Below are 25786 nucleotides of genomic sequence, written 5' to 3' on the forward strand. Positions count from 1 at the left end.
TTTTTTTTTAAAGAAGTAAGAGTAATCTCTTGTGGGTACTCTTCCCTCGAACTTTGGAGTTGGCTAAACTTTTGCACATACAGATGAGATTAGTCAGGATAAAAAATAAAACTTTGTATTCACAGATGACATAGGAATGTTATAGAAAATTCTAGGAAATCAACAAACAATAAAGCTACTAGAATTTGTAAGTGACTTTAGCGACATCTCAGGATATATTGCTTGCATTTCAAGACTTATTATACATGTAGATCAATGGAACAGAATGGGAGGTCTGGAAACAGCTTCACAGATAGACAAAGGTGTCAAGCAATTCAATGGGGGAAGGATGGTCTGACAACCAATAGCATAGCAACAACTGGATATTCTCATACCAAAGTGAGCCTTGGACCTTACCTCAGATCAGATTAAAAAATAATTTAATCATAGACCAAAATGTAAAATTGCAAAACTTGTAGAAGAAAACAATAGAAAATCCTGAGACTCAGCAGAAAGCAAAGATTTTTTTTTTTTTACAAAGGACAAAAAGAGGGCAAACTATAAAATATTTAAAGTCAAATTTCATACAACTAAAAATTTTTGCTTTTTGAACATCACTGTTAAGAAAATAACAAGCCAAACCATAAACTGAAAGAAATATTTCAGTAAGAAAATATTTGCAGGACACATATCCGATAGCTGATTTTGCATCCAGAATATATAAGGAACTTTTACAGCTTGATAATAAGATAGACAATAATAAATGGGCAAAATTTTATTTATTTTTAAAAATTATTATTTTTTAAATTATAAGGTTGGTTTTCTTAATGTTTATTTATTTATAAATTTATATTTATTTTGAGAGAGAGAGAACGTGACTGGGGGAAGGGACAGAGCGGGGGAGAGAGAGAGAGAATCCCAAGCAGGCTCCGTGTTGCCAGAGAGCCTGTGAGATCATGACCTGAGCCAAAATCAAGAGCCAGATGCTCAACTGACTGAATCACCCAGGCACCCCGGGCAGAATTGTAAAAGGCACTTCAAAGAGAACCCTAATGGCAAATGAGTTGTGAACAGATGCTTAATATCACCAATCATTAGAAAATGCTAATTAAAACTCCATGAGATTCTTCTCACATACTTATTACAATGGATAAAAATGAACAAAAAAAACCCCAAACCTCAAGCACATGCCTACAAGCCCACGGCACAGCTGGAACTCCCATCTGCCGGGGGGGGGGGGGGGGACGTCAAATGAAAATGGCACAGCCACTTTGAAACACAGGTTGGCAGTTTCTTGTAAAGTTAACCATACCTTTGCCATACAACTCCACTCCATTTGTGAAAACAAATACCCCAACAAAGACCTGTATGTGAATGCCTGTAGCAGGCTTATTATTTATAGCCCCAAACTTGGAAACAACCCAAATGTTCACCAACCTGTGGATGGATGAACATTTCTTGGGACTTCTGTATAGTGGAATACTTCTCAGCAATAAAAAGAAACAGACCACTGATACATGTACGAACATGGGTGTTTTTTTCAAATGCATTATGCTAAGTGAAAGAAGCCAGATTCAAAAGGCTACATTCTGTAGGAGTAGATTTATATTATTTTTCTGGAAAGACAGTGACAGAAGATAGAACAAGGTTTCCAGAGCCTGGGAGTGAGGGCTGGGTCAACTACAAAGGTGCATGAGAAGCTATGTGGGGTGACAGAACTGTTTTACATTGAACGTCCTTGTGGTATCTTAACGCTTCAAACTGAACATCTAAAAAAAAAAGGGTGAGTTTTACTTTATATAATTTATACCTCAATAAACCTGACTTAAAAAAAAGACGAACCCCATAAACTGAAAAGATAGTTGCAACCTCCATAGCTGATAAAGGATTAGTGTCTCAACTCTAGAATAGGAAAGAGGGGCGCCTGGTGGCTCAGTTGGTTAAGCATCTGATTTCAGGTCAGGTCGTAATATCACAGCTTGTGAGTCTGAGCCCTGCATCAGCTCAGAGCCTGCTTCGGGCTTGGAGCCTGTCGGCACAGAGCCCACTTCGGATCTGCTGTCCCCTTCTCGCTCTCTGCAACTCCACCGCTCACGTTCTCTGTCTCTCAAAAATAAATGAATATTAAAAATAAAAATTAAAAAAAATAGAAAAGAGTTCCTATGAATATGAAAAAAAGTCTCTTAGTAGAAATGTGTCTTTAAAAACGAACAGAAATTACCCAATTTGGGAAGAATGGAGTCAGCAAATTCATGAAAAAGCTACTTGGTCTCATTTAGGAACCGGGAACAGCAAATTGAACCTTCAGTTAGATAGTATTTCTTATCCATCAAAATGAAAAACTCGACCATTCTGTGAGTTTAGTTAACAAAGTGGAGAGTTCTTTGAATGATAACTTGGTATAATTATTTTGAAAAAGTTTGGTACTATTTTAAAAAATTTTTTTAAATGTTTATTTTTGACAGAGAGAGAGACAGATCATGGGGGGGGGGGAGGGGCAGAGAGAGAGGGAGACACAGAATCCGAAGCAGGCTCCAGGCTCTGAGCTGTCAGCACAGAGCCCGACGCGGGGCTCAAACTCACAGACCGCGAGATCATGACCTGAGCCAAACTTGGACGCTCGACCGACTGAGCCACCCAGGCGCCCAAGTTTGGTACTATTTAGTAAAGTTAGTGTACATTGTCTGATCCTGAAATTCTACCTCTAAGCAGGTACCCTTCCCACCTTCTTCCACACGTGTACCATGAGGTATGCACAAGAAAGTCTGTAACAAAGGAAGAAGAAAAGCCCCAGTGTTCATCAAGAGTGGAATGGATGAGCAAGTATCGTGTTGCTTTACAATGTTAAACCCTACTGCAATTAAAATGAATGAACTATAGGCACCTTCCCTAGAGTGGGTGAATGTCAAAAACACTCATTTGAATGAAAAAAATCACAGAAGCACAAACAAACAAGATTTTGCGTAGCTAAGGTTCACAGAACTCTCTCACAGGCTGCACGGCATGATCATTTATAAATATGCACCTGGAGGCAGGCTGCCTGTACTTCCATGGTACCTCCCCACTTCCTAGCTGGGTAGCCTTCAACCCCAAAATTCCCTCACCTGTACAGCAAGGATACTGGTCCACATTAAGAGGCGCCAACGGGTTGGGGTAGCACATGGAAGGATCAATCCATGTTAGGTATTATTCTTTTCTAATCCACTAAGTGGCACCTCACTGGTCCCAGGAGGACAGGCAGGGCTCCACCTCCCCACCTCCCCCACCCTCACAGAGAGCAGCCAGAGGCTGCAGTATCCTGGAGACAAGGGCTCTGAATGCAGTGGCCCGAGCTGCCAACATGGAGAAGTGGGAACCACTCAGGACTATGAAAAGGATAAGGGAACTGGGATTGCTGGAGCCCCAAAGACAGTTCGGCCCAGAATACCAAGTCCTAGATTGTCCTGAAGGAATAAGAATTACAATGAAATCAATGAGGTCCACATTTGTCTAAGATAAGAACTCTATGCCCTCCATTTCTAATGTCTTTTCATCCCCCAGGCATGGATTTCCCAAGATGGTAGTTCTTCTAAGCCTTTTACTTGACCACTTTCCTCTCATCTCTCAACTGATTGCTTATTGGTACATTTTTCAAGGAATAGGACAAAAGGAAAAAGATATAAGACGGAGATCCCATCAACCCTCACATCTACGAGCTGGCCATTTGTTAAACTCAAGATGTGGTATGGTGAGGCTAGGTTTTCATTATATTTCCAGAATAATTTTTGGAGAAGTAGACTCTCAGGGTATCACCTGTCTGTCTATTTTATCTGGTGTCTTATCACTAGTTTTTAGAGTCTGATGACTGAACTGTCAGTTTGGGGAGTAAAGTGATCTCTTGTTTTGATATCCTTCGAGTCAATTACCATACAAGGTTTACTCTAGTTTTTAATGGAAGGCTAATGAAGGGTAGAAAAGCATGAAATTTATAACCAGAGTGAATTGTGATTGCTAATGCATTAGGAAAATTCCATATAGTTTTTCCTAGTGTTTTTCATAACTCTCACATACAGGAAGCCATTATTATAGTATAACTACTACAATATCTTGATTATTACTTACCCTCTTATTTCTACTTGAGCTACAGCAGTGATGTTGATTTGCAGGCTCACAAAATTGCTGTCTGGGTTGTCCTTGTTGGAACTAAAACACAGTGACAATATGATTTCAATATATTTTCTCAGCCATGTTACAACATATGATCATAAAAAACCTTCCATATATAAAAAGAATAACAAACATTACTAATACAGTCATTCAGAAAACAATGGCGTATCCATTCCACGAAATCACAACCATCTGAAAGTAGAAATGCTAAGATTTTCTATGGGTAAAAATAATGTAACTTTCCATGAGGCGGCATCTTATCTGAAAACACAACAGACATCTAGGAAAGCTAATGCTTTTTTGTTTCAATGGCTAAACCAAAAAGGCAGTGAGCTGAATTCATTTTCCACCTTCTGCCTTGGACACATTCCTTAACTTCTCTGTGCATCATGTTTATTGCCCATCAAATGGGAAAGGACGGCACAGTGAACTCCTGATTCTCCATGCTAATAAAGAAGAGAACTGGCAAGAATAATCCAAGAGCAGCACATAATGGAAAAAGCGTTTGCATTTGGCTCTGGAATGCATCATACCATACATTGTTTGGGCAGCAAATTTATCTTCCTTATGGTTTATTTCTGAAGTAATATTAAAATAAGTGCACATTCACTGCATGCTCACTGGCTGACTAGGGCGGGGGGCAGGGACTGAACTGGAAGCATAGCCAATGACCATGGCAGGAAGAAGCAAGACCCCAGGAAGTCTGGCAGCTCAGACTGACGCAATCAGGAGAGGCCATCGATGCTTTCCAGGGCATCAAGAATCTCAAGATAGAAGGTGAATGTTTAATGATGTTTCTTAGAACAGTGGCAAAATTATTTTTAAGTCTGCTTTTTTTTTTTCTCTCAAGCAAATATAATCACGTATGAAATTTAGCTTTTGAAAAATACATGTGTTGGGGCACCTGGGTGGCTCAGTTGGTTATGCCCCCGGCTCAGGTCATGATCTCGCAGTTCTCAAGTTCGAGCCCCGCGTCAGGCCCTGTGCTGACAGCTCAGAGCCTGGAGCCCGCTTCAGATTCTGTGTCTCCTTCTGTCTCTGCTCCTTCCCCATTCGCACTCTGTCTCTCTCTCTCTCCAAAATAAATAATAAAAATATTTTCAAAATTAAAAAAAGATGCCCGTGTTAAGCGGGCAGTAAAGAAAACGAAACACGGTCTCATGAGAGGCTTGACCAGTAGCTGAGCTTTGAATGCAGATGTCATTTGCCTTTATTACCGTCTTGCGCTTTCACTGAAGTCACCCTCCTATCCCCAGGATTATGCAGCTTTCAGCAAACAGATGTGGCCATACCACCACTGACAGGTCATGTTTATATCCAGGTCTCATTAAGAAGAGAAAGCGTCCGCTTTTCATCATCGACTTTCACACAGATTCAATGGATAATGCTTTAACACTGCAGGAGTGGTAATGGGGTATGTTCTGACTAGCTTTTGAAGCTTCCCAAATGTGGGAGCTGGAAAGGAGATGTAAAAGTCAGCTTTCAAAGGAGGAGGAGGAGACAGAATCGTCCCCACAATGCTTTTGAAAAGTCTTGTCTGATTGTATATACTGATAAGGCCACTTAAACCACAAACACACATAAAAGATATAAACAGGCCAATGTCAAGCTCATTTCCTGCAATAGGGCATCACTACTAAGCTAGTGATGAGCCTAGGGGGACTTGTTCACCAAAGTTTGAACCCCAGTTTCCAGGCCACTTTATTATTATCACATCTGGGGAAAATCAGTTAACTAAAAAGGTTTTTAGGGGTTTTTTTTAAGGCAGAATTCTTAATTACCAGCAAGAAATCATTAAGTCTACTTGTTGTACATTGCATGGCTCTGAATGCATTATGGGAAACTCTTCAGTTTGGAAATGTAGGTCTCATTGTTGCACACGTTACCCAGACTTGGTTCTATTTTCTAGTTCACACTGCTTTGCAGCAGTGAATGTAAAAATGATGAAAAGAAAGTCGTTTCATTTAAGCGATCCTGTAACTTCTCTGTGTTTTGTTTCCACGTGGTTTAAATAACACACTTGTCTTTACTCACAAAAAAAGCCAGCAGATGTCAAGCCCTGAAATCATCTTTGGACAGGAGTCTAACATGAAGCTTACGGAGGCTATTTTACCATGTAATGATAGCAATGGCAGACGTGGAGACAAAACCTGGTTGGCTAATCAAAATCATCTTCTGTCACACAGCCTTGTCACGACACTAGGTACTGCCATCAGCCAGTGGTGTCAACAAAATCTCCCGGTAAGAAAGGCACCAGGCTTGATATACAACTTAGATGCTTCCCTGACCTCTTTTCCTGGAAGGAAACCTCCTTCACTAACACCACTGCTACATTCAAACAAGCAATCCATCACCGTCCGGGATGCTGAGCTATTTATACTGTCGGTGCTAATTCTGCATGGGAATGATGGATTTCCTCTCCACAACTACGCCCCATGTCATGCACCAAGGATAAACACGTTTTTCATTTATCACTCTGATGCTATTTTCCTTTTCTCTACTGTTCCCTCTTTTCTAACATTCCCTCTGTACTCTCTGTGGTCTTTGGAATGTTAGCAAATACAATACGATGTTCATTTCACCGCTGCTGAGGAAGCAGTTTCACTGATATCACAAAAGACCTGTTTGTATGTGGGAACTGGTATCTGAGACCCGCTCTACACAGAGAGGAGAATATTTACACGTCACATAGAGCTGCGGCATGAAGAGACCATTTAATGAAAACATTTGGTAACATGAAATATTTTAAGTTGATTAATACATAAAGCCCGTTTCTCTTTGGGTTCTGTTTGTGGAAAGGGGCATTAAAAGTGGGTAATGGCGATCAATATGGTCAAAAGCTTAAGAACTTAGACTTCAGAATATTTGGTTTAATTTACTTTTGGTTTTAACACATTTAAATTGAACGCACACCATCCATAAATATTTATTTATGCCTTTGGAGTCTGCCAACGAGGCATGTAGATAAATGCTCACTCGTGAATACTTCACTATTTGAGTGTTAAGTATTCTCAAACATTTTTATCTTGGAAATGTCTGGTTTTGGAATTTGATGCTTTATGTATGTTCCTGTAGCCTCTCTGGTTCTTCCTTCATTTCCACATTTTTATGTTTTTTTTCAGAATAATGTTAAAATAGTCATGAGTTTCTATGGCACGTAAGGATGGAATATCATCATGGTCCACTCTTTTAGATGAAGCGAGATGTTAGAAGTGTGACCGTTTCTATCTTCCATCAAATTTAGCACTTTGTTGCTAAATTCACTGGTTGGAGGATGATCTCCAGGATGGGTCTGGGGAAGGCATTTGGAATATCAGTTGTTGTCCTTTGTCCCCAGAGTGAACTACTAGTTTCATTTATTCTGTTATCTGTAGCTGCAATCAAAAGTAAGAAGGATGTGTCAAGGAATTTGCTTTGTATCTTTGTAACAGATTTTATTTCTAAATAAATGATTTCTATTTTGTGAGGATGTATCTTCATACCATTTGTGGGACTGACATCACAGACAGTGATGGTAAGAAATAGAAACTTTAAGCTGCTGTCTGGAGTGATGGTTCTCAGTATAGGGTGCCTTTACTTTTTTTCTCTGAAAAAGTTAAAAATATAAGCAAAAGATTCCCCAAATAAAAATATTTAGGACTACCCAAACCTTTTGGAAAATATACATTTATGTAGACATAAAGAAGTGATTTAATATGCTTTTGGTACAATGGTATTACAGAAATCATTGTGTCAGCGTCTCATCACTAATATGGGTAAAATTTTTTTAAATCTCTTAAGAATCAGCAGAAAATATTAAGTTAAATTTTTAAAAAGACTTAATTAAGGTCAGGAAAGGACGTAAGGTAGGTGAGAAAAACCTTCCTTCTTAGAAATCTATCACAAAATTTAGGGGATGTGGTTTGTGATACAGGTTGCAGATTTTTTTTTTTAATGTTTATTTATTTTTGAGAGACAGAGACAGACAGATCGTGAGCAGGCAAGGGGCAAAGACAGAGGGAGACACAGAATCTGAAGCAGGCTCCAGGCTCTATGCTGTTAGCACAGAGCCCGACACGGGGCTCCAACTCACGAACCACGAGATCATGACCTGAGCCAAAGGTGGACACTTAACCGACTGAGCCACCCAGGCGTCCCGCAGGTTGCAGATTTTAAAAATCTGCTATGTTCTTATACAGTTTATATATTTTATTTTATTACTATTTTTATTTTTTTTTAACGTTTTATTTATTTTTGAGAGACAAAGCATGAGCAGGGATGGGGCAGAGAGAGAGGGGGACACAGAATCCAAAACAGGCTCCAGGCTCTAAGCCCAACATAGGGTTGGAACCCACAAACGATGAGACCATGACCTAAGCCAAAGTCAGACGCTTAACCGACTGAGCCACCCAGGTGCCCCAAGTTTATGTATTAAAAAAAAAAAAAAAATAGAAACCTTCAATCCAAGTAGCTATTAAAAAGTAATCCATTGCACAAAATCATCGCTCTCTAATCACTTCTTACAGGATAGAAGATAAGTGTAGAGATTTATCCATATTGCACACTAGTATTTGAGGACCAAATTGTAGATACTGACTTCAGAGTTGTGTTATAGAACAAGGGTTCACCCAGCTGAGTATGTTCTGTCGACATCAATGCTGTTTAAACTTTTTTTTTTTTTAATGTTGTTCAAACTTTTAAAATCGCAGACCACAGAAAATTATTGTATTTCACAGGGTGTCTTACTGTGCACATTTACTTTTCTCTAATTGGATCGTTTCATGAAGAAGACTGTGATATATTGTATTCCATTCACTTTCCTTTTCTTTTAATAGTGGCCTGGAGTCATTACATTTATCCCATCACTGGCTAATGGGTTTAAGTCCACACTTGGGCTTTTATGCACACTGCTACCTCCAAGTCTTTCCACTCATTAAATATTGTTTTTGGCCATGAAGGAACAAACAGAATAGACAGTGAAAAGATAAGTCACACTTGAGTCTCTGAAAAGTGTCAGTCTTAGAAAAAAGGGGCAGCTACCTATATGCTTTGTCTTACAGTTACCAGGAAAGGCTCTGTCCTCTGAATCTCACCTGCTTCCTGCCATGGGGCTCACAGTGAAACCGTCAGAGACCCTTTCATTCCTGACAAGTTAGATTTCAAGTTTGCAAACGCATAATCTATGCTTTCTTGCAGAGATTCTATTCTCAGGGATTTAATGACCCCCAGCTCAGAGCCTGGCAGAGATATTGTTGGGGTGTTGGTGAGGGCGGGAGAAAGGATGTAAATCAGAATCAGGAAAAATGGAGGTAAACCAGGGTGCGAGGGTACCCAGGACAAAATTTTACTACAATAACTTGGCTTACAGAACGGATCTCTTTTCAAAAGCAAACACACAAAAACCAAAAACAAACAAAAACTTACAACACTGAAAAAAACAGACACAAAAAATGATCTGTGAAAAGTCTGGGATCTAATTTCAGGTTAAGGAGTTTGATTCGTGGCCATTCATCTCACTATGGATCTCTCTAATAGTGGATGCTGACCATGATTTTAGACGTTTAAAGATCTAACCTTCTGATTTGGAGATCGAAGTTAATGCTCATGTTTGTTTTCTCAAGACGTGGAACTGCAAATCGGAGGCCCAGAGAGTACTAAAAGAAAAAAATCACAAGACACTAAGGTTATGACAGAGAGGGACCATATACACAGCATAAGAATCTCTTTAAATCATCCCTGCACTTCTCTCTGTCTCTCTCTGCCCCTCGCTCACTTGTGCCCTCTCTCTCTCAAAAAAATAAAAAAATCCCTGCAAATCCCTATCTCATATTGCTGCCCTTTTCCCTGCTTCCACCCCGGGGGTTGCCTAGAGGAAGTCACGGAACTAAGACTGCAGAGGCCAGACATTCAAGTCCCTCTATTGTGGTTCACTCTCTTCATTTAGTCCTGTACGAATTCTTCTCCTGCCACCTTCCTATGTGCTAAATTAAAAACAACCTAAATATACAAGAGGCAATTGATTTGGAAAACTGTAATGCTTGTGTCTGATGCACATTTACAGCGTCATTGAAACTGACCGCGAATTGGGTCGCTGGGTGGGACGCCTGTGCAAATACGTGGAAAATGCTTCTAATGGAACGATGACCGATAAAGAAAAAGGTTACAAAGTTGTACATGCAGTGTGTTTTAGGTATTGTTTTAAAAGTTTGTCGGTGGAAAAATGACTGTACAGGAGTGAGGGTGTATTGTAAAAAAAAATATACCAGAATACTATGCTATGGTAATAATATTAAGGTTATGAGCATAGGGATTGTTTTTCTACCTTTCTTGATTTCCCAAAGTTTTAAACCTGCTCTTATTTTTTAAATCTGAGGACAGGTTTTTAAAACTTTGGGGAAAATTAGTCCAATGATAATATCAATAAGGAAGTAAAAATAAGAGCCAATAATTCTATCACTTACTCTCCTATGTACTGTGCTAAAGCCTTACATGCCTCGTCTCACATAATCATGACAACCACCCCATGAGATGGGTACTCTGATTGTTGACATTTTACACTCTGAGCAGTCATCTGAGGATTAGGGAGATCAAGTGCCTTCCTCCAGGTGCACAGCAAATGAGCTGTAGAGTTGGAATTGAAATTCTTGCAAGCTGACTCTGGAACCTGCACTCAAGGCCACTACACCCCGAGACTCAGATCATTGATTAAAAACTCGTGTTAACATGAACCAGTAGTAATATGAACTAATAATAAATCATCATTCTAATCATAAATCGTCATCATTTCCCTAGCCCTTACTGAATGCGTTACAAACCAGGCACTGCCCCATTGGCTTTACATATGTCAGTGCACTGCTCCAAACTTTCCTAAATGTGGTGATTCTCCCATTTCAATGTGACTCGTCCAAGGTATCACAACTGATGAGCAGCAAAGCTGGGATTTAAACCCATGTGTATCTATTAAGCCTATGCATCCTTATGCCCCAGCCATGATGAATTCTTTTATGATATCAAATGTGCCATTTTTGGTCAGACCCCTGGGACTTTGCACATACACTCCCCCCTTCTTTGAAAACCTTAAAACTTTTCTGCTTTCTTCTACTTGAAGACGTTCTACTCCATGCTTCAAAGCTCAGGACGAGAGATCCTCCTGCAACATACTATCCGATCCCACAGGCCCAGTCAGGCAGAAATTTTCTCTTTATTCCCCCATCTCCTTCTTTGCAACCTCCGATAGTGTTAATGTTGCGTTTCTTATTGAATGGGCGTTGTATATTTTCATCTTGATGTTGTCAGACTCTAGCTTGGAACCAGGCATACAGAAGGGATGCACTAAAACAGTTCCAGTGGTGGGGATTTTACTGTATTGGGATGAAGCCTGGCTAATGTCAGTCCTCATTACAGAACAATTCAGCCTGGGACAAAGATACAATAAAGATATGACAATTTCATATTGTAAGAGACACATGTGTTCTCAGCTAGAACCAAACACCAAATATCTGGGCGTTGATTCTAAAGGAACTTTGCTGAACCACCACTTACTCGTCTTCCTGCTTGAGAGATTTTCCAAGTTTTTATAAATCCTATTGGCACCTATTTTATATGACTATAGCTATTATATGAAAATGACATTACTACTTACAAATCAGGAGTAATACTTCTAAATACTACCTTGAATGTTTTGTTAAATTAAAATAAAATGCCACTCGAAAACTTTTTTTTTAAATATTGGGTGGGACTTAACTGTTTCTGGTGATTTATGATGCTTTTTAATATTTAGGGCTGCTTTTATATTTGGAATTTTACTACGATCCACTGAGAGTATTTTTTTTTAAGTACAAAATGAAGAAGTAAATAAATCAAAGTGTTTTCAAAGAAAACAGCATGCAGTAAAATTTGATGTGTTTAAGGGCATTAAAGGGTGAGATAAGAAAGCTATTAGGTTTCTTCCACTAGAGACCTCACAGATAAATGAATACAAACAATTTACCTCCTTGACTTCCAAAAATTACTTGCTGGTAAAATGGGCAGACATCATTTCACATAAACACATCCATGGTCAAGACCACACTGCATTTTTACCCTCCACTTTGAATGACACCAGTGGCCAGTTTTGCTCCAAGATTATTATTTGTTATTAATGATCTTGGATGATCTCTGGTTTAGATTGAACACTTGTAATACTGAAAAAGGAATGAGTGCCTGGTCATTTTTATAAAATTTTATGCAAATGCCACAGTTCCCATGTCAATCTGTTCCTCTTTAGTGTTAGGTAGACCTCTTCTTCATGCCAACTTAGGTGACTGGATTTTTCTTGATAACCAGCAAAAGGATTTATTAGTTTCTGGACAAAAGGATTCTAATGGAAAATGTCCCAATTTCTCAGCTGAGAAATCCCATTCTGTCTTTCATGGCTTCGTTTAAAAATCTCATCTTGTCTGTTATTCATTAGTTTTTATCCAAATACTTTTCCCAATTTTGCAGACCAGACAGAACATGGACCTTGTGTGAGGTCCTGGTTCGAATCTTGGTTTCGTCGTTCATTATCTGTGTGATTTGGGGAAATTTATTTGATATCTCTCAGTCTCAATCTCCTCATCTATAACATAGGAGAAATACTCAATACTGGGATTGTTGGTTGTGAAAACTTAACGAGATAACATAAAAAAAGTACTTAGTGATGCATTTATAACACAGAGAGCAATCAGTATATGTTAGCTAATAAAAAACTGTTATAAAATTTTGTCTTTCATTTAAATAGTTACTTCTTTTGGCCTAACAAGTGAATTTACCAGACTATAGCTTGGCACACTTTATAGAGCGTAAAAAGTGTGTAAAAAAGCAAAAATATTATTTAATTTTAGAGTGTAAAAAAGCAAAAATATTGTAGCAGAATACCCTAAAGTAAAAATTGGGAATAGGAATTACTTGATACTTTCAAATGCTCAAATAAATGTGAGAGACCTTGGGCTAAAAGGTTTATTTACTGCAGGACTTCTCAGCACCTTTAAAATGCGAATGTGCACCTAAATGTTCCAGAGGAGAATATGATACCCAGCAGTGACCACAGAACTCCCTTTTAAAGCCTTATCTCAAGGGATCAACACTCTTTGGAATATACTTTGGGAAGCTATTCTAATACAAACCTATGCAATTATGAATTTTTATGAAATTTTTTTCAAATAGGCCACTTCATTGATAATCATAAATATCTAATTTAAGACAGAGGAATACATATGTTTAGTTTATGAAACATTTAAATATGCAGTATTTGCAGATTTCAGAAATTTTTTCTGATTTATGACTTCATAATAAGTATGTCCACTGGGATATTTATTACAACAAGTTACTATGTGTACTTAAATGGCAATTGCAATAAAATAAACTTATTGTCCACAAGAAAACCGGAATGAGAAGTTCCTAAATCTGGAAACAAGGAAAGAAGAACAAAAACGTGTCTTTATTCTTCCAAATTCACATTACAGATCATTATTAACTCTCTCTTTTTCTTGCTACAAACACATGTCGGTATTATTCTCAAGTTCAAATGCATGGAAAATATAGACCTGGCAAAGCTGACTCGAAACCTAGATCATGGTAACATTTTTAATACGAAAATCCTGTGAATGATACCCATATGGGACGTATGTCAAAAATCCAAGTTTAATCACCTTTGCTAAAATCTTTACTTACGTTATTTCTTAAGTCATTTACGGAATACCGAGAAACAATTGAACTGCCATGAGATTCAAAGAAACAAATATCCCAAGAAAAGATTTGTAGTAAAAAAGAAAAAAAAAAAAAGTCTTCATAGATGTGTACCATCTAAAAGACATGTTAAGAGCAAAATCAAAAGAGAAAGCATATAAAAGTATCCATCTTTTCGTGTGTTTAACCTCAGGGTTCCCACCCTGTATAGGATATAATGCCAACCCCCGCCTCCGTCGTTTCCTGCCTAATCTGTTTTCGTTACCAGGTGCTAAACAGCTGAGTGCCAGTGGGGGCGCTTTCCACGAGCTGTCTTTAAAATGCAATTAGAACTTAGGAAGGGCTTCTGGGTTTCTCTTACATTTGTTCCAGCCACCATAGGGTTGCCAAGGTCACACACCACCATCCGGCTTGTATTTTCCATCTTGTACTCACAGCTCAGTGGACGTAACCCCTGCAGTGGGAAAGAACACCAGCATGGAGCTCGGGGTGGGGGGTGGGGTGGCAAATAAGTTACATCCTGTCACAAAGGCAACGCGGTGTGGGCGGCAAGCTTCCCTTGATTTCAAACACCTGTGTGGGCCACCGTGCCCAGGAGTTCACGGGTGACCATTAACTCGGAAGAGACGCTTGGGAGACAAAAAGATCAGAGTTTAATTTTAGAAGGAGGTTGGAGCGGTAAGCGCGATGTGTTTCATGGAGGAGCAAAATGCTTACCACGTGCAACAAGGAATGTTTTAGAAATTATCTGCACTATTGCTAATGTTAAATTTGGGCCAGGAGGATCGCAGATGAGTAACCACCACGGAACAAATCTCTTCTTGCCAAGATGAAATGGCGGCTATTAGCAGAGGGTATCGTATGCCTCAGTGAGCATGTGCAAGAGAACTGCTCTGAACACAGATTCCTACACACCATGGTCCTAATTTTGAGGTGACACAACGATCTTTGTTCGTTCCTCTAAATACTCAAGACGGGAAGAGAACGCTTTCGTGTTTCCCCAGTGCTTCCCGTCTCCCTTCTTCCCCTTATAGCCTGTTCTCATCAGAAAGTATAAAAACTCAAGTTTGAAGAGGCGTTTAGAGCTCTGTGCAGGACAAGTTGTCAAGGTTACAGCAAACGAAAGGGAGAAGTGAGGGAGCTTTGTCTTTGAACTTCTTCCCTCTGCCTCAGGTCTCTCTCTTGTCTTGATGCTACTCCCAGCTGCCTCGAAATCCGCACCTTGCTGTCCACCCTTAGTCCCTTTCCATTTTTCAAAACCTGATGTCCCTGTGGCCCTGCTCCACCTCCGGTGATAGCTACAAACGTTCACCCCTTATTTCCCTCTAACTTACGAAGTGCCACTAACATGACCCGTCATCCTCATACCCAGAGATAAGCTGACAACAGGAGGACCTTCACAAGGAGCAACCTTTTGGGAATTTCCGCCCCAGGAGAGGTCCGTGGAAGGAAGAGCGTTCTGAGTATGAGGACCGTCTGTCCATCTGTCAGCTCTGCTGAAATTTCATTTAAGGAAGTAATGTGAATTCTCATGTAAAAGTTTCAGAAATCACCCTCTATCCCATTCTTCCCACTTCATTGAGAAAAACCAAGATCCAACACCAAAACAATGAGAAGCTAGACAAACAACCAGACATCAAGGTGAAAAATTTTGTTAATTTTGCTTCGAGAAAATTAACCTCAGGGGGACAGGGGTTTTTGTATCTCTTTTATTCCCAGTGCCTGGAGCCATGTTGGGCACAGAGTAGCAAATGGTGTCAGAAGACTGCAGAAGCGGATCACACGCTTTGCTAAGACGGGGCTGAAATGAATGGAAACACAACTAACTATAAAATCCTCCCTCCTGGGGGCGCCTGGGGGGCTCAGTTAGTTAAGCGTCTGACTTCAAGCTCAGGTCATGATCTTGCAGTCTATGAGTTGGAGCCCCACGTCCGGCTCTGTGCTGACAGCTCAGAGCCTGGAGCCTGCTACGGATTCTGTGTCTCCCTCTCTTTCTGTCCCCTGCTCACACTCTCTCTCAAAAATAAATTAAAAATCACACACACACACACACAAACACACATCCTCCCTCCTGCAGTCAACCAGGCAGGAACACCCACTGAAAAGTCCATTCAGAATGATCAGAAAGAGCAACTGACTGATATCTGGAGGCACCTTAATATATGCTCTCTCTAAATAACTTGCATGACACATTAGTATCTAGGCAGCTAAGAAACATATTTTCAAAAAGCTGGTAATGCTCTCTCCTCTGAAAGAGCATTAGCATGTATTTAAATTCTTTTTTTTTAATTTTTTTTTAACATTTATTTATTTTTGAGACAGAGAGAGAGCATGAACAAGGGAGGAGCAGAGAGAGAGGAAGACACAGAATCTAAAACAGGCTCCAGTCTCTGAGCTGTCAGCACAGAGCCCGACGTGGGGCTTGAACTCACGGACCGTGAGATCATGACCTGAGCCGAAGTCGGACGCTTAACGGACCAAGCCACCCAGATGCCCCTTTAAATTCTTAAGGATCTGTAACTAACCCTAATTGTACAGAGATGTTTGTGTTCAAATTATTAAGTCAATCCTGAAAACAGAAAAAAAGAACCCAGCAAAAACGTTTTTTAAAATGTCCACGAGCCCTTTGAATATATAATTCAAAGTTAGTTTCATAGTAAATATTTTTATCTTATCTAAAGGTTAAAAGTTATATGTACATTTTTCCCAGCTTTCTAGAAATAGCTTTTTCACATCAATCAAAGATCTTTTCTTTCCCCAGTCCCTCCCACCCTTTTTCTTTTTTTAACCTTTACTTCCTTTCTCTGAGTGAAAGGAACCATGATTGTTTTTCTAGATATTTCTAGATTATTTTCCTTAGCTGTTCCAGGGACACTCTTGCTGTAATCCATTTATAGCTCTTAACATATTATTCATTCACTAAAAATATGTACTGTGTACCTGCTATTTACCAGGAACTGATAAAAACTCCTCGTCCTCACCGCATTTCCAATTACTGTAACAACCGTAATAAGTAATCACAAGCATTGTGAAAAGCAATGGAAACTTAATCAGTGCAGTTTCAGTTTTACGATAGGAGAGATTCATAGTGATAGAGAAGGTTATGCACTTAGATGTAAGTAGCAGATTGAAGGAGGTGACATCAGGCTGCTGGGGGGCAGTGCAGACCGGTGGTTAAGAGCACGGGATTGGACCCACCAGTGAAGTGTATGCTAGGCAACAGCTGTGTTAGGCATGTTAGTAAATCTCTCCTCCTCTGTAAGTGGGGGATACCGATAGCCTTGCTGTTTTGCTACAAGTCCGAAGTTTAAGTAAATTAAACCCATATAAGATCTCAGAGCAGTGCCCAGCCTGATTCTTCAATACACGTTTGCAGCCTCAATCATGACCGAGCTGAGACTTGAAGGATAAAGAGAAAGAAGTGAGCTGAATAAAGGGGAGGAGGGAGTGGAGTTGGTGCGTCCGAGAGAATGAGCAGCAGCCACAAACTCTTGTGGCAACAGAGCACACGTGTACTCCAGGAACTGGAAAGAAATTCAGTCCTGCTGGCATGTAGGGTGCGGGGGAAGAGAAAGGATCCAAGCCCAGGGACGAGAGGCTAAAGAGGTGAACAGGGGTGACAGAAGTAAGGGCCTCGGTAGTTACTGAGGGGCTTTGGGCTTTATCCTCAAAGCAATGGGGACTTAATGAGGGGTTGCAGCAAGAGGCTGCTGTGGTCAGATTTACATTTTAGGGAGAGGACGACCCCTTGCAGAGAGGGGAGGGGAGGCAGGGAGATGGGGAGATTAGTTAGGAGACATTTGTGATCTCGGCAGAAGATCAGGCCAGCTCGGATGAAGGCAGGTGTCAGGGGCGGGGTCAGGGGCAGCAGGTGGAGAGAAGAGATGAACTGGGGACAGAGGTGGGCTGGAGAAACGAGGTGGCTCCTGGTGCCTTTCTCTGACCCAGGCCATGGAGGCGGGAGAAGCGTGAGTCTGGGAGGTTGACAAATCTAGTTCTGGACACGCTGGAGGTGAGGTGGCCAGGAGGCAGGGGAGGTGGTCCGTGAGGTCCCCCGGATACCAAATGCATAGAGACAGAAAGCTGACCTGTGGTTACCAGGGGCTGGGGGAACAGGTGTTAGCGTTGAGTGAGTACAGGGTTTCCATCTGGGAAGATGAAAAAGTTCTTTGCTGGATGGTTTTACGTAAAGGTTGCACAATCATGTGAATGCACTTAATCCCATTGAATGACACACTTAGAAATGGTTAAAATGCTAAAATATATTACATATATTTTTGCCATAATAATAATGCCAATCATAATCATCACATAAAGCACACAAGCCCTTATTCCTAGAACATTTTAGAAAAAGTCAGCAAAGGGAAGTATGAAGTCTGGCTCGGTGAAGGTTTCCAGAGAAGGAGATGGTCAGCATTTATATTTTTGAAATGATGAATGTGTTCAACAAAAGAATAACAAAACTTACAATCAGATAATCCTAATATGTTTTCCCCTGAGAGAAGATTGTCTAAAAAAAACCCTTGAGCTGAGTTCAAAAAAAAGGTACGCAACCTCAAACTGCTTAGAGAGAAAGAACAAATTAGAATGTGGCTTCAGTCATGCGAGATTCAAAGACTGAGCTAAGTCTCTGCCCAAGGGAAGCTGATGGAAGAAAAAAAGTTAAGGGGCTTATTTGAGACTGTGGACGATGTCCGTTGTAATGTTTACAGCCAGAGATGGAAACGATAAGCGTTCTCCCGTATTTTCCATGCAACCAAGTCCACGGTAAACTGGATGTTTTGCTAAAAGAACATTTTAGAAAAGACGCTTTGTTTAACAAAGTCGGGGGTGGAATGACACGAAGGAACTGAAATGAAAACATGAGTGAAGCCACGGAACATTTTTAAAAATAACATACTCGAGCCTCATTTCTTTGTTTGTTTACATAGTATTTGCATGTAAGTGTGTACAGGTGATATTTTTCCATAAATTTCTCCAACAGAAACTCGTAATGATTCTATGACTGTCAAAGATATGTGATGATCACTCACCTGGATTTATTTATCTATTTTTCACTAAGAAGATAATTTAACCAACACATAAACCGCAAGCCTAGAGGGGTGAGTAGAGAATTTAATAATTTCTGCATCTATAAATGCCTATGAAGTATCAACATTGCAACAGTTTGCTGACATTAATTTTTTTTAAGTTATTGTCTACTTTTTTTTTTTTTTTAATAATTTCTAGGGGTGCCTGGGTGGCTCAGTTGGTTGGGCGTCCAACTCCGGCTCAGGTCATGATCTCAACAGCTTGTGGGTTTGAGCCCCTCATGGGGCTCTGTGCTGACAGCTCAGAGCCTGGAGCCTGCTTTGGATTCTGTGTCCGTCTCTTGCTCTGCCCCTCATCCGCTCATGCTCTGTCTCTCTCTCTCTTAAGAATAAAAAACATTAAAAAAATTTTTTAAAGTAATCTCTACACCCAACGTGGGGCTCGAACCCATGACCCTGAGATCAAGAGTCACATGCTCTTCTGACTGAGCTAGCCAGGTACCCCTGCTAACATCTCTTGAGAGAAATCATTTTTCATTAAATTATTTAGTCTTTATGGGGCACCTGGGCGGCTTAGTTGGGTATGCAACTGACTTTTGATTTCAGCTCAGGTCATGATCTTGTGGTTCATGAGTTTGAGCCCCATGTTGGGCTCTATGCTGACCGCACTGAGCCTGTTTGGGATTCTCTCTGTCTTGCTCTCTGCCCCTCCCCCGTTGCTGTCTCTCCCCCACACCCTCAAAATAAATAAATAAACTTAAAATTAAAAAAGAATTATTTAGTCATTAGAATGTTCATACGCCTCAAAGTATGTGGTATTTGGAAATTAACAGACATTTAACAAATAGTAGTTCAATGAACAAATCCATCAGCATGTCTCAAAGGAGTTCCCGTTGTGCCTCGTTCTATGTGAAGCACAGAGGTGGCCATGAGGGAATGTTAAAGTGGGTCTCTGTCCTTGATTGTGAGTCTGTACATTTCTGAAAATGAGGGACTTTCCCCACTGTCCTGCAATGTATTTTTAATGTGTTTTTAGACCAAGTGATTAAAAACACAGCAGAACCTGAGGATACCCTGAGTGGGAAGATTCATGTTCTGATAAAGGAGAGGAAAGATCATAAAAAGCATTGTCAGTTTAACAAATGGTGGCCTTGCCCGACCAGCAAATAATGACAAAGACCTGGCTTTTCTCGGTCCTGGTCCCCAAAAGGTGGGCCACGAAGAAAGAAAAATGAACGCGTTTCCTTTCCAGTGCCTGTCTCTGCTGTTATCAGTGCTCAGCTGGGATTGGTCAGACCTTCCTCTATAAGCAATAATGAAAACCAGAGCTCCCGGGACCTGCTTGAAACGAAGGGAACTAAAAACAAAGGCCTGAAAACAGCCAGCGAGGGTGGGAGTTAACAGGGGAGTCTAGCTGATAGATCGCATTAGTGAGATTCTTCTCTCAGCCAGCTGTATTCTCTTCCTTGCTTCAGCTCTCCATCTTTGGCCAACTGATCTTTGCACTATGGCCAAGAAAGATATTAATATTGCTTAAGACCACCTCCCCTTCCTGGCTCACTGCTATTATGATTAGCAAAGCCGGGTGCCATTTTGTTCTCCTTCATTTGGGAAGAAAGTCTCAGCTAAGATGGCTCTACTTAATGTCGCTTTGACTTCAAATATATACCTGAGTTCTTTCCGACTTGAAATACTGGGCAAGGCATTACCTTGTTGCTGCGTTCAATCCCAACATAATCTGCCTCTTCTGGTATCATCACGAAGAGTTCAGCTTCGTAGGCACCTTCTCCTTCATTTCTTGCATTGATTACGAGCATAAGATGATTTTCATCTCCAATGATGACCTGATACTTATCTCTAAAAACGTAGTTTAAAAGGAATATTAGTTACCATACTTCTCTGGATTCACAGATATTTTATCTAAGGACTTGGAAGGAAAGAAGGAAGATAGGGAAATATGAGACTTGGACAAGAAGATGGATGGATCATCATGAGGGGGTGGTGAGAAGAAGGAAGAGAATTGCATCTGTATGGGCAGAGCAGGAGGACATCCAGTGGTGTGCTGGTAACGCTGAACATTACCAAAAAAAAAAAAAAAAAAAAGAGTACCAATGTGTAGCATTTGCTGATTCCAGCGGCATAAATCCTCCCACTGTGGTCAATTTCAGGCTACTGACATACTTAATCTGCCAGAAAGAAATCCAGGAAATCGGATGATTGGTTCCCAAGCCAGAATAAGGCAGCCCTGGCGTATCACTCAACACACCCGACAGGAAGACGATGAGAAATGGGTGAAAAGGCAGAGACGTTTTAGAAACGGACAGGGGGAGGTGTGGATGCCAAGAGAACCCTAAGAGGGAAGGAAAGAGGCAGATACAATAAAATCTCAGCCGGTGGAGGATTCTGAGGCATTTTGAGGAATTTTCCTTCTCTCCAAACCTCACACTGAGCCGATTTTGCCACTTTTAACCCTTAATCAATCACAGCTGTTGTTTCGGACACTGGCTCAATCGTGAAGTTTGGGAAGAACATCCCCTAAAAAGACTGCCAAGCAGATTCCCAAACACTGGCGGCGAGATGGGCCTTGGGTGGGTGTGTGTTGGGGATGAGAAGCCTGAATCTGCTTTTCCCGACGTAGGATGTTGTACATCTGACTCTTGTTTCTTGCCCTCACAAGATGCAGTGTAGTTACCAGTGCTAGACTGATGACTCTCCATTACAGGCAACCGGAAAGACTTTTGATTCTTAATTTGACTTGGGGACACCTTCTGCCTGACTCCCCAGAGTGCCATTAAAATAGTTGTTTCAGCAAAGTAAAAGCGATTACGGTTTGACAGCTTTAAGGATGCTTTTGAGCCACGGCCCCCGCACAGGCTGGTTTGGGCTAAGGCGGAAACAGAACCAGCCTGAGTCTCTTGCACGCACGACTCAGGCAAGTACGTACAACTTGAATCACCCCCCAGATGAGTTTACTTTGAACAAAAACATTTTTTTTTCCGCTTTTGCTGAAAGATGAAAACAGCCCAAGCAAAATCTTAGGGTGTGTTCATTTCACACCGGTGACAAAGGACTGACCTAAACCACAGGCTGACCCAAAGTGTTGCCAAGCTCAAGAATTTCACACAGGGTATTTTTTTTTTTTTTTTTTTTTTTGTAGTCGTTGGAAGTGTATACTTTCTCCAGAGAAGCTTTAAATAAACACCTGTATTCCATTAGATAAAACGCACAAGTTTATTTATTTAAACTTACGGTCTAGCTGACAGCTTCAGGTCAGGAATGCACATGTTGTCTTCTCCACAGTCCACCAGGATGTGAGCCTGTGTTGTGCAAACAGGCATCAGGAATAATCTCGGAAAACCTGAATCACATCCTTTTTTCTTGACAACTATGAACGATTCCACAAATTAAACCAAGGCTTTCGTTTCTCTCTGTGTGAATTCTGCCCAGCTAAAAACCCGAAGCAAGGCAGTGATCTTCCGGTATAACTTCGTTTACATAATAGCCTGATCCCTATTCATTCGGAAATGTCCATAAAGAAGGTACTCGGGCAGCACTTGGAGGATCAGAGGCTGTATTGATTCCATTACAGCCACATTTTGAACAAATTAAGTCTTGGTTGCACAAGGGGAAGGGCTTCCGAAAACACAGTGATGCAGCGTTTCAGGAAACACGTTAGGAAAATCTCCCAAACGTTACAAGTTTGTGTGCAGGAACGAAAACAAAAGAGGCTGGATTTGGTGTTAAGGTCACAGGAGCGCTGCCCAGGGCCTGACCGGGAATCAACCATCAAAGACCGTCGGGGACCTACCTGCTCGGTGACAGTGTTTTCCTTGTAGTAATTCAATATTGGTTTCACGTCCAGGCCTTCTTTAAAGGTGGATTCATCCAAACTGTAATTCAAACTAATGTTGATTGGAGATAATTTATCTCGGAATTCGGTTTCATCCTAGGGAAAATAATCACAAACGCAAGGAAGGCTCTGTGAAATAGCTACATGATGTTAGTCTGCGAGAAGCAGGCAACTGTGACCTCAGTCAGTGGACATGAACGAGGAGGTAATTATCACGGCAGCGGGCTTAGGTACACGCTGACTGAGGTGGTATATAGGATTAATTAACACATGCTCGGGAACGAAACCGTTTAGAGTTGTGGCTTCGTTGAAATAGATGCTTCTGGAGGCAGTTTTCAGGTTCTGCAGATCTCAGTGAGTCACACAAATTGGTTAAATTGCAAAGGAAAAAAACATACTCATATACGCAATAAATGTCATGGAAAGTTTCGTGAATTTTTATTTTCATGAGGTTGGCCGCATTTAGGAGTCCTCTTGGGCTCAGGAGAAGAAAACATCTTGATTCTTTTCCTCTCTTATTATCTCTTTCAGCTTGCATGAACTGCAAAACATCTTCAGCACCCTCGGAAAAAACAAACAGAAGCCCTCCAGGGGGAGAGGGTCGTACCCCGAAAGGCCCGAAGGGCAGAGACAAAATAAGAAAGAGGATGACCTCACGACTGGTAAAAAAGCTGGGATAATAGTGTTATATATATTTCAGCTCTTTTATTCCACGGTAGGTCTTGGAGTTACTGTAAATATACATTTCTTTAAAAACAGAATTATAAATTACTTTCAATAAAGGCACTGAATGCCTGAACGTTTTCCCAACTTGGCTCTGAAATGCACATCGATAACATCTGACCAAGCATCCTCACGCAGGAGAAAAATTCAAATAAATTGCGTTTAATGTTTATGGTTTTTTGGGAGGGAGGCAGTAAGAAATAAAAACCACCTGAGTGAGTACTATTATCAGGTTAGTGTGCAGGACAGAAAGAAGCTTTGGGAATTAATAGCCACATGCTGTTCGGTCAGCTGAAGAAAAGCTCAATGGAGCGTGTGGCCCTCAGAAGAAAGTTTCCTCCTATAAAATGAAAATAGATGTGGATCTCTGTGGACCCGAAGGATGGTCCAGTAGAGAAAAAAGGTTGGAATTGGAGTCTGAATGTTAGGAGGCCAGAAGAGTGATTCTGGAACACTCACTCGGAGGTAAACGACAAAGTCCTGGCATTGGAGGGATTTCTGTCGCTTGATGGTGAGAGGGAAAATGAAATGTGACTGATTGTTGTCAAGGAAAAGCGTGCGTTTGATGGCTCCTTTTTGTTTCAGAGTATCCAAGTATACCTCAGCGGTCAGGCCTAAGGGACAGAAATAGAGCAAATATAATCAGGAAAGGCAAAGTATTCAGTGAATGCAGTGCTCGAATGAATTTCTATTTCCACTTGCTTATTCAGAAAACATTGTTTTCATAGTTGGGATCAAAAACAAATACACGAGCTGCAAAAGTTTTATAAAATACTCTCCAAGCTATGAAACTTGTTTTGTAATGGTTTGACACAGTCACTTCCCCCTCCCCCATGATGATATCTGTTTTTATAGATAATATTAACACCAATTATTCAAGGAATATTTACAGAGAGGTTTCCATATATACAGTAGAAATCTTAATATCAGAAATGGGCTCATTGAAAGTTTTATAGGGTCTGCAGAGGAACGTTCATTGTTAACTTTTCTCAGTGTAGCATAGGAGTGTAAAAATGAAAACATGCTCACCTATTGTATTTGAAATGCTCTGGCCCGCTACTGAAGCACATACTTTTAAAGAAAAGCTACGGAAAATAATAGTCAACAATGTATTGGTTAATAACATTTTGAATCTGAAATAGAAATCTTACTTCACCTCACCCCAGGTCAAATGAATACATCATTTTTCCTTTATACTTCTCAGTATACACACACACAACTAACTAAATATACATATATTTGTAAAAAAATACATACATACACATACACATATATACATACATATATATGCATACATATACATATATACACACATACATACATATATACACACACACACACACACACACACATATATATATATATCTCTCACCAGTTGACCATAATACAATTAAGACAACTGGCTTTGCACAATGTGCTCACGTCCCTCCTGAACAATGGTAAGCCCTAACAGCCAGCATTCGGAATGGGGCTTTTTCACATTTCTAAGAAAGTAAAAATAGAAGAGACTACTTAACAATGATTTAAGGACACTCTTGATGTTTTCATTAATAAAATACTATAGTATAATTTGAATATTTCTACAGCATCCAAAAGCTGTAAATAATCCCCAATCATACTTTAATTATGTGTCAGCTTCCTGTGTCAAATATAATGAAAATGTGTCACATCTGGGACTCATCTATCTACCGTGACCTCAGTCAATGTCTCCCTTCAGGGTAAATAATTTGCCACATGCCATTAAGCCAATAGTTTCCTGAGATGTCTCTGCTATTACAAGTGTTTGTACCCCTTCCCCAGAGAAATCACAAATTCCAGCCCACTTCGACTTTAATTAGAATTATTTAAGAAAGATGAGTAGTTAACCATATCTTTAAATTCTGCAGCAGGTATGGCTTTCAGAAATGAAATATTTTCTGTGTCCAACTTTTTTTTGGGAAGTACTTGGCTGTGTGTTAAAATCATAGACAAAGTTCATTAACTTTTACAAGATAAATTCCTATTTATAATGAGATTGTCAACTTAGCTACGTTAAAGTAATTTTATAGATAGGATTTTGTTTGACATGAAGATTTCAAAAGCAATGGAGTTTTTGAAAAAGTAATAAATGAAACTATGAATGTGAACATGATTGTCTCTTTGCGAGGAGGTATTTGATCGACAAATGATGTTAGCAGCTGAGTTATGAATTGTATCAGTTACCTGTCAGTGTTATTCTTAACTCCCCCTTTCTGTTACCTTCAAATCATTAACTGGATGACTGTAACTTTCTTTTTTTAATTTTTTTAAACGTTTTATTCATTTTTGAGAGAGAGACAGAGCATGAATGGGGGAGGGTCAGAGAGAGAGGGAGACACAGAATCTGAAACAG

At 40.2% G+C, this 25786-nt stretch overlaps 1 protein-coding gene and 1 long non-coding RNA gene across 2 annotated transcripts in view; one reads left to right on the plus strand and one right to left on the minus strand.

Moving 5' to 3' along the window:
• LOC128316287 (uncharacterized) overlaps window positions 1-23895 on the plus strand; it is a 163145-nt gene extending 139250 nt beyond the window's left edge. The window contains exons 4-5 of the long non-coding RNA XR_008299931.1: window positions 18797-18914; window positions 23224-23895. This is a non-coding gene — a long non-coding RNA (uncharacterized LOC128316287). The remainder of the gene's footprint in view (window positions 1-18796; window positions 18915-23223) is intronic.
• ITGA8 (integrin subunit alpha 8) overlaps window positions 1-25786 on the minus strand; it is a 186133-nt gene that overhangs the window by 44345 nt on the left and 116002 nt on the right. Inside the window, exons 16-23 of the mRNA XM_027073509.2 lie at window positions 24445-24500; window positions 23875-24029; window positions 22651-22788; window positions 22092-22159; window positions 20552-20699; window positions 14174-14266; window positions 9679-9758; window positions 4081-4161 (exon numbers count right to left, since the gene is read on the minus strand). Coding sequence (XP_026929310.1) covers window positions 4081-4161; window positions 9679-9758; window positions 14174-14266; window positions 20552-20699; window positions 22092-22159; window positions 22651-22788; window positions 23875-24029; window positions 24445-24500 — 819 coding nt within the window. The remainder of the gene's footprint in view (window positions 1-4080; window positions 4162-9678; window positions 9759-14173; window positions 14267-20551; window positions 20700-22091; window positions 22160-22650; window positions 22789-23874; window positions 24030-24444; window positions 24501-25786) is intronic.

The sequence above is a fragment of the Acinonyx jubatus genome, chromosome B4 (assembly GCF_027475565.1).
Source record: "Acinonyx jubatus isolate Ajub_Pintada_27869175 chromosome B4, VMU_Ajub_asm_v1.0, whole genome shotgun sequence".
Taxonomy (NCBI): domain Eukaryota; kingdom Metazoa; phylum Chordata; class Mammalia; order Carnivora; family Felidae; genus Acinonyx; species Acinonyx jubatus.